Below are 18,001 nucleotides of genomic sequence, written 5' to 3'. Positions count from 1 at the left end.
TGTTGTGTCCCCCCCCCGTGGAGATAGACTTCAGTGTGGGAGAGGGGGCACCCCGATATCAGCACCCCCTCCTCTTCCTGCCCTGCACAGCAAGTGGGAGTGGGGGGACAGCTCCAAGGCAAAGGGCAGGAGGTGTGCAGCAGTGTGTGTGTGTGTGTGTGTGGGGGGGGCATTTAATAGCCTCTTGGCCAAACCAATCAGGCTCACCTGTCAGAGGCTCCAAGATCTACCAGAAGATCCCAATCTACTGGTTGGTGACCACGGAGTTATATGAAAAAGAATGTCAATAAATAGTCGTAGGGAAAAAAGGAGCAGCTGAATGTGGAAGAGTGAAACCAGGGAAGCAAGCTGCCAGAGAATATAGCAGCATACATTATAATGACAGATTTATTTCTTCATTCTGATAATCCCATTGATATCAGTCTACTCCGAGGATCATTTTGGGAGATACAGGGGACAGAGTGAGAAGACAGAACTCCTTAACAGACTTTTGATACTAGAATGTTCCAAATAGAAAGTAGAAAATCCTACACATCTTTACATGTATGTGTCATAAAAATAGCTAGTCTATAATGCTGGTGTTTCTTGCTCATATCAGCAAATAGCTTACAGTCATTTACTTTATTTAATTTTTTTTAGAAATAAGTGCCTATCCATAGCTTTAAGTATCATGACAGTTATCTAAAATACGATAAACTATACAAGAGCAGGGAAGAGTGCTGTTGATGCTTTAAAAGATGATTTGCAAAGGACTTGGTAAAAGTTGGACATTTTTTTCATATGTAAAGGTTTCAACTTCCTGAAATCACCAGCATCTGGCCACATACAAGTACTGACTTCAATGTCACTCATTGGCCTCTTTGTAAAGGCTAGTAATATAGACACACTAACCTTAGAGTGCTCCCTATGATGTCCAGCCCCTATCATCAGACACTCAAAGAAATTACCAGGTAAACACTCCCCAAAGAGACAGAGTACACAACAGTTTGACTGATACAATTTAGGATCAAGTTCTTTATAACATTACAGCACTGAAATTTATTTTATACTGAAAGAATCATAATGGTATTGGCAAAGATTAAGATGTAAGAGATACTGCATAAGGATAATGGAAACTAAAAATAGTTACACATAAATAGTGTAACACACTTAAGTAAAAAAAATAGTTGGAAGTACTTTTAGGAAAGCATATGTACAACTCCACGTTGCCAGTCTTGCCAACTTTAGACCTATTTGTAATCTTTCATTTCTGGTTAAGATTGTGGAGAAGACTGATACAGTTCTGAGTATGTAGGTGCTTCAAATCTTTGACTTTTGTCAAGCTACTTTCAGGACCTAGTTATGGCTCGCAGACTGCACTAGTCAAATCTCCTGCAGATGGATAAAGATCAGTTCCTATTGCTATTACTAGATCTGTCAGTAACAATGATCAAATGTGCTACAGGCCCAAGCAGAGTATATGGGACTGCCTTCGCTCCTTATACAGAACTACCTTTGGAGAAATCGTATTTCTGGGTTTCACAAATTTCCAATTTTCAATGTATATTTGGGGGCCCACTGAACTGTAATGTGCTCAACCTGCTGAGGTCATCTGGTGCTCTGTCCATTTTGTATAACACTCACAGAATCAGATCAAGTAATGTACACTGGAACAAATACAACCAACTATACATATAAAATTATGGTGTCTAAATTAGCTGTTACCACTCAGAAGAGATCTTGGATCATTATGAATAGTTCTCTGAACACAATCATTCAGTGTGCGGCGGCAGTCAAAAAAGCTAACTATTAGGAAAGGGATAGATAATAAAATAGAAATAAAATCATATTGCCACTATACAAATCTATGGTATACCACGCCTTGAATACTGAGTGCACAGTTCTGGTGCACTGCAAAAAATGTAGAGAAGGATAATAAAAATGATGTGGGATATGGAAGAATTTCCATATTGGGGGGGAGGGAGGGGGTAAAAACATTGGAACGGTTCATTTTAGAAGAGAGACAGTTAATGGGAATATGATAGAAGTCTGTAAAATTGTGAATGGTGTGTGAAGGCAAATAAGAGTTATTTAATTCCCCTAATAAAGGAACCAGCAGTTCAATGAAAAGTAATAGGCTGCAGGCTCAAAACAAACATAAAAAATACTTCACACACACGAGTCAACCTGTGAAGTACATTGCAATGGGATGTTGTGAAAGCCAAAAGTATAACTGGGTCCAAAAAAGAATTAGATAAGTTCAGTGGCTATTAGCCAAGATGTCTGGGATGCAACCCTATGCAGTGTGTGTCCCTAAGACAGACTGATGGACAAATATTGGGACTGGATGGATCACTCAGCAATTTCCCTATTCTGTTCATTCCCTCTGAAGAAGTGACTTTCAGTCTTTCCAGATAACTGTATACCCCTTTGAGGAGTCTGATTTGTCTTGCATACCCCCAATTAACTTCACTTAAAATGTACTTGCTTACAAAATTGGGCATAATACAAAAGCATCACAGAACACAATTATCGAAAAATTGCATATGTTCTCATTTTTACTGTATACTCATTTCATTAAATTTGATACTGACTTTGCTAGTGTGTTTTTGTACACCTATTGTAAAAGTAGGCAAATATGCAAAGGTGTTGAAGTCCTCTGTGTATCTCTGGTTGAGAACCACAGTTCTGAAGCATCTAGTAGAAGACAAGATACTGGGCCAGATGGGCCATTGGTCTGTCCTGGGATGGCTGTTCTTATGATCACTAGCAATTGGGCATTTAAATTAGAACTTTCTATAAGTAGTGATTAAATTATAGCTGCTTAAACAAAATAAGGGGTGTAAGTTAATACTGTGTTAAAATTGGGTTCAAGAAGCTCTGATCAAATCAGCCATTGATAGAGAGGCGCTACTATAGTGGGATCCAAATTTTAACACCGAATCTTTTTAGTAAGTGAGTTAATTCAGTTCACTTCTGTCACCAGAAACAAGCCAAACTCTGTACTTGCTGTAACATATAGCATCTGCAGAGCTTGGGAACTAAACTATACTTATGAAAGATTTGTATTACTATACTTATGAAAGATTTGAGAACATGACCTATGAAGGAAGGCTGAAAGAATTGGGTTTGTTTAGTTTAGAAAAGAGAAGACTGAGGGGGGGACATGATAGCCATTTTCAGATATCTAAAAGGGTGTCAGGAGGAGAAGGGAGAAAACTTGTTCATCTTGGCCTCTGAGGATAGAACAATAAGCAATTGGCTTAAACTGCAGCAAGGGAGGTTTAGATTGGACAGTAGGAAAAAGTTCCTAACTGTCAGGGTAGTCAAACACTGGAATAAGTTTCCCTGGGAGGTTGTGGAATCTCCATCTCTGGAGATATTTGAGAGTAGGTAAGATAAATGTCTGTCAGGGATGGTCTAGACAGTATTTGGTCCTGCCATGAGGGCAGGGGACTGGACTCTATGACCTCTTGAGGTCCCTTCCAGAACTAGTATTCTGTGATTACTTTGGCTCCAATTTAAGAGTACACAGAACACAGCTCAGTTTGACATACGTACTTTACTATATATAAGAGGACAGAAAAAGGTGGGTGACTGATTTCAAGATGTTTTCCTATAACTACTGTTTTTTAAAGTTAAAATGTAGAAACTACTATCCCAGAATCTACCTGCCAGCTTTTGTTTTAAGGAAACAGGAACCTTACAGTTAATGTTTCTTTCCCTTTACTGGGTACAAGATGCATAGAATGAAAATGCGCACACACGCACACACACAGCTGTCAGATGTTCAGGAAAAATAAACAATTTTCATCTCATCTTTCAGTCAGTCTGTCATCTTAAGAATTACACATTACAGTAGGTGAAAAAGAGGTACTTTTAAATGATGGCAAACTGCATGTCAATCTGTTGTTTTCTGCAGAAAACATAGTAGTGGTGAGCAGGAACCTAGCACACTACCATCGCCACCTCTTCTTTCCACTGTAGATGATCTTAATCAGGTAAGCTAAAAATTGGGGTTTTTTTTCTGTATATTAATGAAGATGATCTATCAAGAGAAGAAAAACTAGATAACTTGATAGGTACCCTCAGACTGCTCACAAGATTTAAGTTGTTGTAACTTCTGAATTGAATCAATACCAAAAATTATGTTCAATGTAAGTGAAATCTAAAGCTTGGCACAAAACGTCTTCCAAAGCATCTTTGCTCTGTTTCTTGTCAGTACATAAACAGTAACAATTTAAAAAAGGAAAATTGACTAGAAGCAGCTCAATCAGTTGAAGCCGCATTGCTTCCCTCCTGTTGGACTCATGTTCCTGGTTGCTGGAGAATGGAAGTGTGTGGCTTTCCTGATTTCTTGTAGTGTTCTTTTCCCCTCACTTCCCCTGATATGTTGATGACAAACCACAGCAAGTGGTATGTTTATCAGGGTGTGCTAATGGCACGTTAGTGTGGCATAGATGCAGGGTTAATACTGCTTTGCTGTCAGGTAATTTTTTTAAAGTGAGAAATGAATAGGGAAATGAATCACACCGTGAAGTGAGCTGCCAGACAATGAGACTGACCACCAACATAAATGATAACTGAAACAAATTAGTCTTTGCCCTATAAAGATGTAGTAGAGCTCTACCAATTGTAAATGTGTTCAGGATATTTCATGAAGAAAGTCTGGATATTGAACATATGCCTCCTTTAAGCCAGTAGTAATTTTTTTAGCATAATGATTCCATAGAATTTTTATAAACAAAAATAGGGAAAAACCTATGGAAACCCTATGAATGATTTTGCAACATACTTCTTTTCTAGGAAAAAGGGTACCTATTATACAAGTATAAAAAATGAACTTTTTTCCTGTCTTTCCTTACTATAACTAAGATTTACACAGTTCCAAAAGAAAGTATTTTGATTTGCAAAATCAAACCTGACAATTCTATCTCCACAGGATAATAAAACCAAAACCTGGCCTCCTAAGGCTCCGTGGCAGCATTCTACATCCATCACAAATACACTGCCCAATCAGAGTACATCTTTGTATCAGATGAGTAACCCAGTCAGTCAGTGGAATGACACAATGCAGATTTTACAGTCACCAGTTTGGTCTACAGCCAATGACTGTGCTCCATCAACAGGGATTTCCTCCAATTTTGCCTATGCTCAGCAGCAACACTCACCACAGCAGCAGACTCCCCAGCACAAACAGCTGAATAAGGGCTTTAAATCTTTTCCAGTAAAGCACGAACGCAGACCATCTTATTTGCATCAATACTAAATGCTTTTTTATATTGGAAAGATGCATCATAGGGCCAAACAGTCTTATAAGTTATGTATATTATCTTTGTTTCCCCTTTGTGTATTGGCTGTGTTCTGGGTTGTTTTTTTTTAATATGTGGAGTGAAAACTTTATGGTGATGTACATAGGTTTTAAATTGTTTTACAGTGTTGAGCAAACAGCCAATATATTTGTTAAATGTACACAAAACAGTCAGAAACTGAGATATGAAATGCTTTTAAAATGTGTATATTATCTTTACTTTTCAACCCCCTTTTTAAAAATTGCTAAGAGTACCATGCAAGACACTATTTTATAGCTATTTTCATATAGATTTATAGTTAAACACCTGCTAAAATCCTTGGACTATTTTAGCAAATATAGTGGTTGCTTTTGCTCAACACTGTTCTTGTTTAGATTTATAATGGACAAGTTGTAAAGTCTTTGTATTCTAAGTAAACAGCCTGTGACAACTTTTTTAATGAAGTGGGGCAGCAGCTTTTAACATGCCGCACAGTGGGTTTGTTACAGAAGTGTTGCAAAAACCACTGCAAAACTGCGCTTTGCAGTAATTTCATTAATGTAAATGTAGAGCTGCTGGAATCACTCAAATTTGTTTCAAATGTTTTTTGGGCTGCTGAAGGTAGATGGTATCTATGTGGATATGACTACACTGATTTTCAGATACACAATATGATACTTCTACATTTGGCCAAAGGCATTACCCCCACAGTGCTCCTTAAATGTATGAAACTATAACTAAAAGACTACTTGGCATATATTTAAAGTCTTATTTCAGATGCTACATTTAGGGTAAAAACTGTGAGCTGGCTCCGAAGAAAAACTAGATTAAAATGTTGAGTAGCAGATACTTAAAATATTATGTGCCCTTACAAAGTGAACCTGTGGAATTTGGAATAAACTTCCAACCAAAGTGGATCCAGGCGCGTGAGACTGGTGCTTAAATTGAAAAAGAAAAAATAAATATATATGTATAGTTATCCCATTGTATATTAATTGAAGTTACAGAAGATTCTTTATATAGTTAAAGCTTATTTAAAAATGTTCATATTTCATCTTTAAAAGAGTTTAAATCATATTTTCTGGTATAAAGTTTTGACAGTATTAATCTTATTTTTGTATTTTCTTAAATCATAATGCCATTCTAATATGTTAACTACTAGTAAAGTGGGGGTTTAGTTCTAACTACATATAAATTTTTTTCAGTGAAGATAAAAGCACATTTATGTTCCCATTTTTCTACAAACTTAGGTACATCTATATCTAAAGATACCAAAAAATAAAATATATATATATAAAATATACAACACTAATACTATTAAACATTTGGGTGTTTAAAACCCATTCACTCCTTTTTGTTTGTATGGTGATGGGCTGTAGTCACAGGCCCGGAATGTTACCTTTGTGCTGTTTAAGGATGCCAATGTTGCCTGTATTTGATATATTGCCACCATGTTTTCTGAAAATTCATACTTACCATGTTTACAAAGAATTGTTTGCTGTACATGGACTTTTTACAGTAATGTGTTTTGCACAATCAGTGTGGCTTTTGTGTGTAAATTGTTAATGCTCTGTACTATTTTACTTTTGAAAACCCTCTCCTGAAAGTGCTAGTGGTTACTTAGGTTGACAAATGGTTTGGAGTTTCCTAAAGTGTGTTGATTAACATTTGATCCTAAATTTGGTTGTATGTCCCATTATTACTCATATTAAATCCAAACGCAAATTAGAATTATTTATAATTTTGAACTTTTCCTAACAAGTGCCAAAACTGTTGCTGAAGTTTTTGTAATGTATCGGTAATTACAAATAATGGCACTTTCTAAACTTAATATTGTGGAAACAAAATTGAAACCATTTCTCTATCTGCATTTTGACCATGTAGGTGCTATGCCATTTGCTGCCGATTGATCTGAACACTGGTAATTTTTTAAATTGTTGCACTTGGTACACAAGTCTTGCCATAAAACCTGTTTATCATTTACACTGCCAAGTGCAAGGGTTTGGTGCTTACCCTTACTGCAGTACTTCTTGTGAATAGCTAATGCTTCTGAACTGGAATTGAACATTTTGTATTTTCCTTTTAAAGCGCCTGAAAGCAAAATCTATATGCTTTATTAAAGATATACATTAATAATAAGTCATACCTGTTTAATATGCTCCCCACTGAAAATGAACAGCGCCTTAAGATGCAACTTTAATTTGTCAATGAAAAGGTATCAAGAAATATTAATGTAAAAAACTGTCAACTGTTTACTTAATGACTTTAGTGAGTTGTCTGCACACTAGAATGTGGTATCAATTTCCTCCTTATTTTGGGGCTACTCTACAATGAGGAGAGTAAATAGCATGATGAATATTGCAGAGTTGTTGAAAAGCAATAGGTTGTATTACGTCCTCAACATAGAAGGCTTCTGCTGGTTAATATTTTCACTTAGCTTGCAGAATAGCTGCTGAAGTCACTTTCCTTATGCATGGTTCACAAATCTAATGGATGAGACAATTACCTTTGCTTTTGGACAAAATTACAATCTGATGCCATTTCTTTTACATTACAGTAATTGTGTGACAAACACAAAATCTGAAGTGTGCAGAATGAAAGCCTGTTATCTGTATCTTTTTGCTAGCAATGAAATATATGTATACGACAACTCATTGAGGGGAAAAAAAACCCCAAAAATCAGGCCAGTCTTTTCACTGATATCAAAGGAATTGATTTAGAGGTCTTTATCAGATTACAAAATATCTAACATTGTCAAGCAAGTTAAAATACTTACTCCACTTTGACATTACTCAAACAATGAGTATTCCCTTATAAAATATTTAAATGCAGATTTAAAACTCATTTCCTAAGTATTTCCACTAAGAGGATAATACTTACATACTATTTCTGAAAATACACATTACTGAATAATCTGTGAAAGAAATCAGCTGTTCTTTTGTTGGAAAATGAGAAATGTAACCTCAGAATATTTGATAAACTTTCATGTTTAGGAGGGAAGCAACTACTCAAGCCACTTAATACTTTGAAATCTCTTTTGTTTGTCTAGCAGCCGTAAAGTAGGTTTCCTCTAACTCACTTGTTGCATGAATTTCATACTAATCCCAAAAGTGCTTTAGCTCACTGAGAAGAGCTTTAGTTCAATCTTCATAGAATCATATTGCAATGTATCCTGTAAATTAACTATTGCAATTGGTTGTGCAGCAGTTGACTGTGAGTGCAGCAAGATGTATCCTTGTATTGCATCTGACACAAATTACTTACCCTGAATTTTTGCCAACTTAAAACCAAGGTTTTTACAACTTAAATGAAAATATTTTCATTAACTATAAATAAAATTAAAATGATTCAAACAGCTGTATACTTATGATGTAGCATGGGTTTAATGAAATGTATAATCTACAAGTGTTGGTTGTACTACAAACTGAGATTTAAGAGTCTAAATCCCTTTCCAGGAAAACTGGCCCATGAAGATATTCTCATCAGAGATGAAGGTAGAATGCACTACAGTAAAACTCCAAATGCCCGGCATCCAGTGGTCTGGCACCAACAGGAACCTGGAAGTGATCTGGCCACCCAGACAACTGGAGCTGCTCTGCACTGCTTCCCAAAGTCTGACGCTGCTGCTGCTGAAACTGACCAGCTGCAGACCTGGGGAAGTGGGGTGGAGCACAGCAGCTGGGTTGCTGCCCAGTTGGTCCTGCAGCGCTGCCCCTCTCCAACCCGGCAGCACCCCATCTGCTCTGCCCCAGGGCTTCCCCAAGTCCGCCACTGGTCAGTTTCAGCAGCAGCGGATGTGGGGAAGAGCAGCTGGGGTGCTGCCCAGTTGGTCCCACAGCGCCGCTCAGGTGAGGGGCAGCTGTCCCACGGCTTCCCCAAGTCTACCACTGCTGAAACTGACCAGCAGCGGACTTGGGGAAGCTGTGTGCCAGAGCAGTTGGGGTGCTGCCGGGTTGGTCCTGCAGCGTTGCCCCTCACCAGCACCCGGTTTGCCCCACACCACGCTGTTTCCCGCCCGATCCGTCACAGCCCCCCTGCCAGAGTACCTCCTGATACGTCAGCATATTCGATAATCTGGCATCCCCAGGGTCCCAAAGGTGCCGGATTATTGGAAGTCTCTGTACATCATGCACTGGGGAGGAATAAATGTCTTCTGATTGCTGCAGTGCCCACCTATTGGCAAAGCAAGTTAAGTACAATTACACAGGTTTTACTGTGGAGATTGTAAATTCTCAAATTCAAGAACTTAGACAAGAGAAATCAGTTGTAGACATACTTAGTACAACCAGGAGGGAAGAATGACAAACTTAAAATTGTTTGCTTGTCTTTCAGGCCAGACAACAATTCTCAGAAGTGAGCATTGCAACTAGATACATTCAAAAGCAAAAGTGTGATGTAGAAGTACAGTGTGACTGCTCTATAAACCTGACAATGGCATGGAAAAGGGATAGAGCACTAAGCCAGATTTTAGTTAGTGTGGCTGTTTAGTGAAGGAAGACTATCAGTCTCTGGTATAATTTTAGAGGGCGTGGAGAATTGTCATGAATCTCTTTAACTGCATGGTCCAATAACTGGTACTGGAGTAGAAAAAGGACGGTCAGGTCTTCAGGGCAGCTAGCACAAGGAGGCCCTAATTCTGCTTAGAGCTTCTGTGTATTGTCGCAATACAGTAAAGGCTAGCTCCTGCAAGTGCTAGGGATCTCCAACCTTTTTAAGCATGAGATCACTTTCTGAATTTAAGTGCAAACCAGGATCTACCTCACATCCTTGCCCCGCCTCCAAGGCCCCACCTCTCCTCACTCCATCCTCCCTCCCCAATCTCACTCACTTTTATCAGGCTGGGGGTAGGGGTTTGGGGTTCAGGACTGGGTCTGAGGTTTGGAATGCAGGCTCCAGCTGGGCACCACTTACCACAGGTCGCTTCTGGGTGGTGGTGTAGTGGGGCTAAGGCAGGCTCACCCCTATCCTGGCCCTGCACCACTCCCCAAAGCAGCCAGCAAACGCTCTCCATCCCTGCTCCCCTTTGCTTTGTGGAGATGTGGTACAGGATGGAGGGAGGGGCACCGTGACATCAGTGCCCCCCCTTCTTCTTGTGCCCTGCACAGCAAGCAGGAGCCTCTTGGGGTGAGGGGCACCTCCAAGGCAGAGGGCAGGAGTAGCACAGCAGTGCTGAGAGGGGCAGATGAAGTGCTGGCACTTGACAGTCCCCTTGCCAAACCTGTCAGGATCACCTGTCAAAGGCTCCAAGATCTACCAGTACATCCGGATCTACTGGTTGGTGGCCACTGTGCTAGACTATCTCCAGTTATGTCAGATCTGTCACTACAGATTGAACCTCCCAAATCTGGGACTCTGGTCCAGCAGGACCAAAGAGCACCAGAGACAGGAGCAACACAAGGGTTGGGAAGCCCCTGCCCTGATTTCAGTGGAGCTAGGCCACAGCCAAGGAGCTGCTGCCCCAGCCAAGAAATCCCCGGTTGCAGCAGAGCAGCCCCCCATGGCAGCAGGACTGGGTTGACCAGGCTCCTGGAATCCCCAGCAGCAGCAGAGACAGCCCTAGCAGCAGGGCAGGGCTGTGCACCCCAGCTGGGAAACCCCAGATGGCAGCAGCAGCCAGGTATCTCAGACAACATCCTGAGGCAGCAGGGCCAGTAGTGGTCAAGCAGTCCCCGCAGGGAACCCTGGAAGGCCCTGGGGTAGTGGGTGGGGAGCCATGCTGGGCTAGTGGGAGAGAAACCAGATAGGGAGCCGTGCTGGGCCAGTGGCAGGGAACCCAAGCAAGAGGAGACCAGTAGTGGGGCAGCCAGCAAGGGAGCACTAACCTCAGGTCCTCAGAGTGCTGGACCAGGGAGGGCCAACCTTTATTTAAGTGAATCAGAATTTGAGCTTTTGTTCCAAGCTCAATCTGCCCTCTGGTATCCAGTGTCGTCATTCACCACCTTTACACCAAGCTCATTTTCCAAAAGAATACATGATGAAATTCAGGTTGTTAGGGGTTCAGTGATACTGCTCCATATTGTCACCTATACTCACAGAAGCATGAAAGATTTAGGTGGCAGCACTGTCAGGAAAGCTGTATTTTTCTCTCAAACCAAGAAAGGGGAAGATGGTTGCAAGGTATCTTCCACATATTTATCAGCTCACCACTAACAACATGCAAGGCCCTAGCAATTCTCTTCCTATTCTACTCCCTAATGCCCATGAATCATGGCCCTTGGATTCCCAGATGATCCCTATCAAAGCTTGTTCTTTTAGCCAGTCAAAGAGGGAATGTTGTATTCCTCTGAACCTTAGCATTCCTCCAATTCAATCATGTCATCTTGCTTTATATAGGCACCACTGAAGGATGTCCAAGTTTGTGGGATCAGTCAGTTTTCTGCACAGTGGGTGGTGCTGCATCAGCAATAGTAGCCAAATAAATAATGTTTCTGTGCAAGATATGCTGGTACCTATGAGAGAAAAAAGTTTGGAAAATTCAAAAGGTAACAAGACTTGACATTATTTGAACGATTGTTATTTTCTACAAAAAACTGAAGTCCATGAATACATGCCATATTAGGCTCTTTACTGTACACCCAAAATGGAAAAACTTACTCTTGGGGAAATAGTTTATTTCCCATTGTATTTTATTTCTTCTATACCCAATTTCTAAATTACTTTCACCCTAAAGATGAGGAAGCTTATTGCATCATCAACTGAAAAATAAACTATTGATCTTGCATGTGGTCACTGAACAAGGCTTATTTTAAGTCCTAATTTTTCTATACAACATTTTCTGATAAATTCGGTGTGTTGAACATCTAAACTAGAACCTTTGCTATATATGCATCATAGTGACTGCATTTTGGAATAAACTTACTTACTGCACACACTCTGTAGCTCTTCCTTTATTTTGATATTCTACAATGCACCGAATCAGTTGATCGTTTTCATCTAGTAACTAAAAGAAACACATACATTAGTGCTTTACTGCTGCTACAATTGTTTCAAATCTTTTACTGTAAGTTGTTTAGAACGGCAAAAATTCCCTTTAGGTGTCTGGTTTTGTCTTTGATAACTAGGCTGAAAATTATCAGGGGATAGCTGTGTTAGTCTGAATCTGCAAAAGCGATGAGGAGTCTTGTGGCACCTTATAGACTAACAGATTTATTGGAGCATAAGATTTCATGGGCAAAGACCCACTTCATCAGGCTGAAAATATTTTTCCTGCATCTTTCTGAAGTTTAGGTATGCAGGCTGATTTATTTGTGAGGCCTAGAACAGTATTTCTCAAATGTGGTAATAACAGCCTCAATACAGATGGGAGAGAGGAATAAAGCAGACCCCTCCTTCTGAGCAGAACCTAGGGAGTGAGCTTCTGCTGGGGACTCCAGGGACAGGCTTCAGCCTCTCATAGGATTCAGCCAGAGGCTCCAATGACAGGCTAAACCTCCCTCCTGACCCATGAGCCACAGGGCTTTGGCTGTCAGGCTTCCCCACTCGAAGCTTCAACTAAGAGGCTTTTGGCATCAGATTCCCCAGCTTCTGGGATCCAGGGACTAGGGATGTAAGCGAGTAGAAGACTCAACTACTCACTTCCCCTCCCCCTTGCTGCCTCTTTATGAGAGCCAGTGCTGGGGGAAGTCAGGTTAAAAGCAGGCTCCCCGCAGGACTGTCTCCATAGTGCCAGCTGCCTCTAACAGAGGCACGGGGATGGGGGTGACTGCTGTGAAGCAGCCTTGCCCCTGGTGGACACCCGCCACGTGGACGGGCTGCTGGACTCTTATTACATTTATAATGCAGAGCTGCAGCAGTTCGGAGCCGGCACCACTTGGATTGTTCCAGAATTGCTGCAGCTCTGCATTTTAAATGTAATAAGAGCCCAACTCAGTCCTGGCTCAGGCCGGCTCTGGTTGCTACCGTCACTGCAGCTCAGAGCGGTGCTTATCGACTAATCATGTAGTTGATACAAATTGTATCGATTACATGATTAGCCAAATAACCTCTCATTAGCATCCACACTGAGAGCTGCCCCTGGCGCTGGTACTACAGGTCAGAGGCACAGCAGTCAGACGGGTGAGAGCAGGGACCACTCTGTCCCTCCTCCCCCACAGAGATGATGCTGGGAGAAAGCAGCTTAAGTTGGCTCCCGCTGCCCCCCGTGGTACCTCTGACACAGGCAGCAAGGTGGGGGAGGGGCGGGGAGTGACTAGGCCTATGCGTATTGGGTAGCCGACGGGCCGCTTCCATCCCCACTCAGCTCCCTGCCCCCTTTCTGCATCCTCCCCTGCCAGAGCCACAAGGGCGGGCACGGAGGGAAGGGGGCGCGGGAGCGCGCTGGCGCTCAGCGCCCTGTTACTGACTCCTCCCCCCCACGTGGCACGGCTGGGCAGTGTCGCGGCAGAGGCTCTGGCTGGCTCCCCGGCCGCTCGCTGCCCCCAAGGCCAGGGGAGGGAACGTCCCGCGCGCGAGGGGGCGCTCGAGGGGCTGCGGCGAGGGGGGGCGGGGCGGTCCGGGCCGACTCACCCGCTGCAGGGTCTCCTGATTCACTTCCGCCTTCCCGCGCAGCCGCTCCGGCACGAAAACCACCGACATGGCCCCTGCTCCGGCCTCTCTCCCCGCGCGAGGTTCTGATTGGCTCTGCCCCGGCCGCTACCACTAGAGCCCCAAAGGGGGGGTGGGGGGGACGAGAAAACCAACTGTCGTCAGCAAAGCGCCTCCCCGCGCAACGAGCTCCGCCCATTCACCCCTCTGCGTCCCTAAGCGCGGCCGCCGCCCGACATGCCCTGGGCACAGCAGCGCACCCGACTCCTCAGCGGGGCCTCCGAGGAAGGCCCCTCTACACCCAGGGGAGCGAAGGTGGGGCCCTCAGGCCCGCTCCCCGTACAGGCCAGGCAGCAAGGGATGGTATAAGCCGGCTCACCGACTGCCGTGTCTTCTGCGTCATTTCCGCTTCCTGTGCGGCCAGAAATTACCCCGGTCCCCGCGCCAGGGCATCTGGGAATCCCAGCCGTCCAGCCCTTCCCGCGCCAAGCTCCCATTGGCTCCGCCCAGGTCGCTACCACTGCCTGCAGCTGGGGGGAGACGCACTTTCTCCCCGCCCGGGCTCTCCAGAGCATCCCTCTCCGCTCCGGCGTGAGGCTCTGCTTCGCGCCTACAGCCGGGCGCTTCCGGCACCGCCCCTGGCAGACGCTTCAGCTCCGGCCCCAGGGCCTGCGTGAGAGTCCGGGAACGAATCTTGGGCAGGGATCTGGGCTTCTCTCTACCCCCCCGCAGGGCCCTGGAGTAGACCAGGGGGCCAAGCCTTGGAGAGTGGGGCCCTGCATCCAGCCCTCCTCCTCTTTCCGGAGCAGCTTTCGTGCGAGAGGCCCAGGCAGTACCAGAGCAGGAGCGATGTGTAGGCAAAGCACTGCCTGGGCTAGTAAGTCCAGCCAGAGCTTAGGCATCAGGGGTGGTGACTAGTGACAGCCAGCACAAACAGCAGAGGGTTAAATCCACGGGGTTAGACGAAGCTACTTGAAGTGATTAGCTAGGAGTTACTCTACACACCTGTGCTCATGTACCCCTTAGCTGCTGTCACTATTACACACAGCAGTACTGCATAAATGCATAGAGAAAGCTAGGACGGCATATGCAAGAGTGAGCAGGGATAGTTTAGCTCACGCTAGCCCCTGAATACTTTATTTGTAACTCAGCTACACCTCAAGTTTTTATAGCTATACTATGGACACAGACCACAGCCTCTACCCCCCCCCCCCGCCCCGATCCTGCAAATCCACAGCTATCCCTATCCATTGCTGTGGCTGCAAGTAGTCATTTTTGCAGCTACATACACCAATTTTGTGTCTAGAGCATTCTACTTTTATGCTTGGTAAACTTAACACAACACTGGTGCCCTCAGCTGTATCACTTCGTCACTCCTGTTTCTGCTAAAGAGTTCCCTAGCTCAAGGAAGTTCTTCCCTGTTCAGTTTTCAGCTGCTTGCCTCTGCCAAACCATAAGACTGGGCTTGTTTTATCTAATTAGTTTGCTTCATGATCACTTACTTTATGTTAAGGGATAAATTACAATATAGCAGTTGAAATTAGTAATAACAGAAGCTAATTAATCAGTTAAAAGGCAAATGAAAGGGCTTTTCCTTTATGAATCCTAGCCCTTTGACTCACACCCTTTTGAATTTAATCCCACTTCCTTTTTCCATCATTACTTTTAAGATTTAAAACTAGTTTACAATAGTCATTCCACAGAAGCATAAGTAGAACACATAGCAATGCCTATGCAGTTTTCAAGTAGAAAATGACTACTTTTATCAACCCCTTAAAGCTATCAGCATGAGTGTAAGATGCATTAATTTCAGAGTTGGGCAGGTCCTCCACTATAAGAAAACTGTATTGCAATAAGGGTAAGGAATGAACTCTTAACTATTTGCTTCTGCAGAAATGAATCCCATAAGCTATGTCTAGACTGGCATGATTTTTCGCAAATGCTTTTAACAGAAAAGTTTTTCCGTTAAAAGCATTTGTGGAAAAGAGCGTCTAGATTTGCCCAAGAGCACCCGTGCCAATCTAGATGTGGTTTTGCGCAAGGCCCCCATCGCCATTTTCACCATCTGGGCTTTTTTGCGCAAGAGGGCTTTTTCTCCAAACAGGAGAGTCATTGTATTTGCGGAAGAACACTGACAATCTTACATTAGATTGAATTTGTGCAAGAACACTGACTAAGTGGCCAGTGTAGGCAGCTGGCAAGTTTTTCTGAAAAAGCAATTGCTTTTGCAGAAAAACTTGCCAGTCTAGACCCAGCCTTTGTGTTTTCAAACTTCTGTTTAGACATGTTAACAGTTAATTCACATTACTCTCAAAAAGACAAATGTATTTTTCTAATACACAAGAATAGTATGAAATAGTGACATGTCATTCGTGCACTTTTAGAATATTTCTACATTCATGCCAGGTGAACACAAGGGGTGTTTGAAAGTGAGAAGAGAAGTAGTACTTCAGGTTAGCATACAGTACATGATAGAGTTAAATACAAAAAGCCATCTAGCATCCACAGTTGAATTCCAGAGCATCAGTAATGGTAAGTCAGGAGCACCAGTAAGCCTCACTTTCCAATGAACCAGTGGAAGTTGAAGCAGCTCTCGTGCAGGTAGGGCACAATTCCAGCCCCCAAGGGGCACATTGTGGGTAGGGTGCTCCAGCCCATCCAGACTGGAGTGATCCACTTCCCATCTCCTTCAATAATTAAATGGTTAAATGTTTTAATTAATTAAATGGGATTATGCATCCCTACTAGGAGAAATTGTCAACTACATTTTGTTTTGTAGAGTATGGAAATACTCGGATGGGTAGTAGTAGACTTCACAGGATAAGAAAAGATCACCTGGAGCGAAGGAAAAGATGACTAATACAAACCCTTCCTAGGAAGCAAATTCCAAGGAATTCTGTCATCTAGATAAGTTCTGGAAGTCCAGGATGTGCCTGGACATCTAAGGCTTTTTAAATGTCATTACAACTACCCAGCAATATTAAAAATATATACCTCCGCGCACAGAAGCATTAAACCAAACTCGCTCACCCACTGAGAAAATCAAAAGCAAGGGAAGAGCTTTGATTCTGACATATCTGGAAACATCCTTCCACAACAAGGCAAATAAATAGCTTTCATGACAACAAGGTGAACATCAAATTATCCTTATTCCAGATACAGTACAGAAAAAAGTGAAGAGTTACAGTAGTTACATCTTGAAGCCCCATTAAGCAAGGCACCATAGAAACACGACAGCAATCTAGTTTTACGAAGACATGCACTAGGTCAGAGAAAGATTGTGTGGGTACAACAATACAGGCACATTTTCAGACAGTTGTGATCACCATCTGTCTAATTATCAACTGGCAGTAGTCTGTAGCAAAGCAAGAGTCTAAGGAGGGTTGTGAACTGACCTAAATTAGGGGGGTTTAAATTTGATTTGAGTGTGTCATTTATAAGGAGTAACATGGTAGAAAATACAACTCTGCCCTGAAAAGTCAAGAATACACAGCTCTGTGGTGCTCCTAGCAAACTGTTCCTGTGTGCACAGTGCTGACATTCAGGCTGCCTGAAATACAGCACCCATAATAAAAATTCTAGTTTAAAGTTGCCACAACATCTGTGAAACACCACTGTGTTCAGTTTAATTAACTTTATGCTAATGGGTTTATACAGACATCCTGAGAGGCCCAGGGGGACCTAATTTACTTGGGAGAGAAAGAGAGAGAAAGGCCCATAGCAGCAAGGTTTATCTTAAAAAATGGAGCCACTGATGAAGATGAAGAGAATGACTGTCCTGCAGCCATGTGGACAGCTTCAACAGGGAGTGAATTAACAAGCTGTTACATTTCTAGTGGCACTGACTGCTGGGGCCCCCAAGTAGAAGCAGCCACAGGAGGATAAGCTTTCCTTCTTTCACACATTCTTCCTGTAGCTTGCTTAAAAGAAGAGACTTGTTCTTTTTCTGATTTTTTCCTCTTTTGTTTTTCCTCTTCTTAGTATTGCCCTTGCTTGAAGGAGGAAGTAGAAGACAGAATTAGAACAGAGGGCCTGAGGTAGCTGATACTACTTTGCTTCCATTATTCAGAGGGAAGTGCAGTTCTCCTGGTACATCTGCTTGGGAAACAGATTAATAATCTATTCCTCCTATTCCATTTTTATTAGCACTAGAAAGAATTTTCAGAAGACTGATTTTATTGAACTGTTTATTCTGTCTTAAAATAAAA

General features: G+C 42.7%; 2 protein-coding genes across 5 annotated transcripts in view; one reads left to right on the top strand and one right to left on the bottom strand.

Annotated features, from left to right (window-relative positions):
- GARRE1 (granule associated Rac and RHOG effector 1) overlaps nt 1–7,407 on the top strand; it is a 99,048-nt gene extending 91,641 nt beyond the window's left edge. For all 4 annotated transcript variants that reach the window (XM_075940084.2, XM_075940086.2, XM_075940085.2 and 1 more), the window contains 2 exons: nt 3,902–3,980; nt 4,922–7,407. In XM_075940084.2, coding sequence (XP_075796199.1) covers nt 3,902–3,980; nt 4,922–5,248 — 406 coding nt within the window. In that variant the 3' untranslated portion in view covers nt 5,249–7,407. The remainder of the gene's footprint in view (nt 1–3,901; nt 3,981–4,921) is intronic.
- Nucleotides 7,408–8,634: 1,227 nt separating this feature from the next.
- SS18L2 (SS18 like 2) lies at nt 8,635–14,323 on the bottom strand. The gene is made up of 4 exons (XM_075940089.2): nt 14,173–14,323; nt 13,776–13,907; nt 12,134–12,210; nt 8,635–11,719 (listed from the first exon to the last, which is right to left on the bottom strand). Exons 2-4 carry the CDS (start codon nt 13,842–13,844, stop codon nt 11,635–11,637), a joined length of 231 nt encoding a protein of 76 aa, XP_075796204.1. The 5' UTR covers nt 13,845–13,907; nt 14,173–14,323; the 3' UTR covers nt 8,635–11,634.
- Nucleotides 14,324–18,001: the final 3,678 nt, after the last annotated feature.

This window comes from Pelodiscus sinensis, chromosome 12, assembly GCF_052426305.1.
Source record: "Pelodiscus sinensis isolate ZL-2025 chromosome 12, ASM5242630v1, whole genome shotgun sequence".
NCBI lineage: Eukaryota > Metazoa > Chordata > Testudines > Trionychidae > Pelodiscus > Pelodiscus sinensis.
Note: the sequence above shows the minus strand (reverse complement) of the source record. Positions and strands in the feature narration are given on the sequence as shown.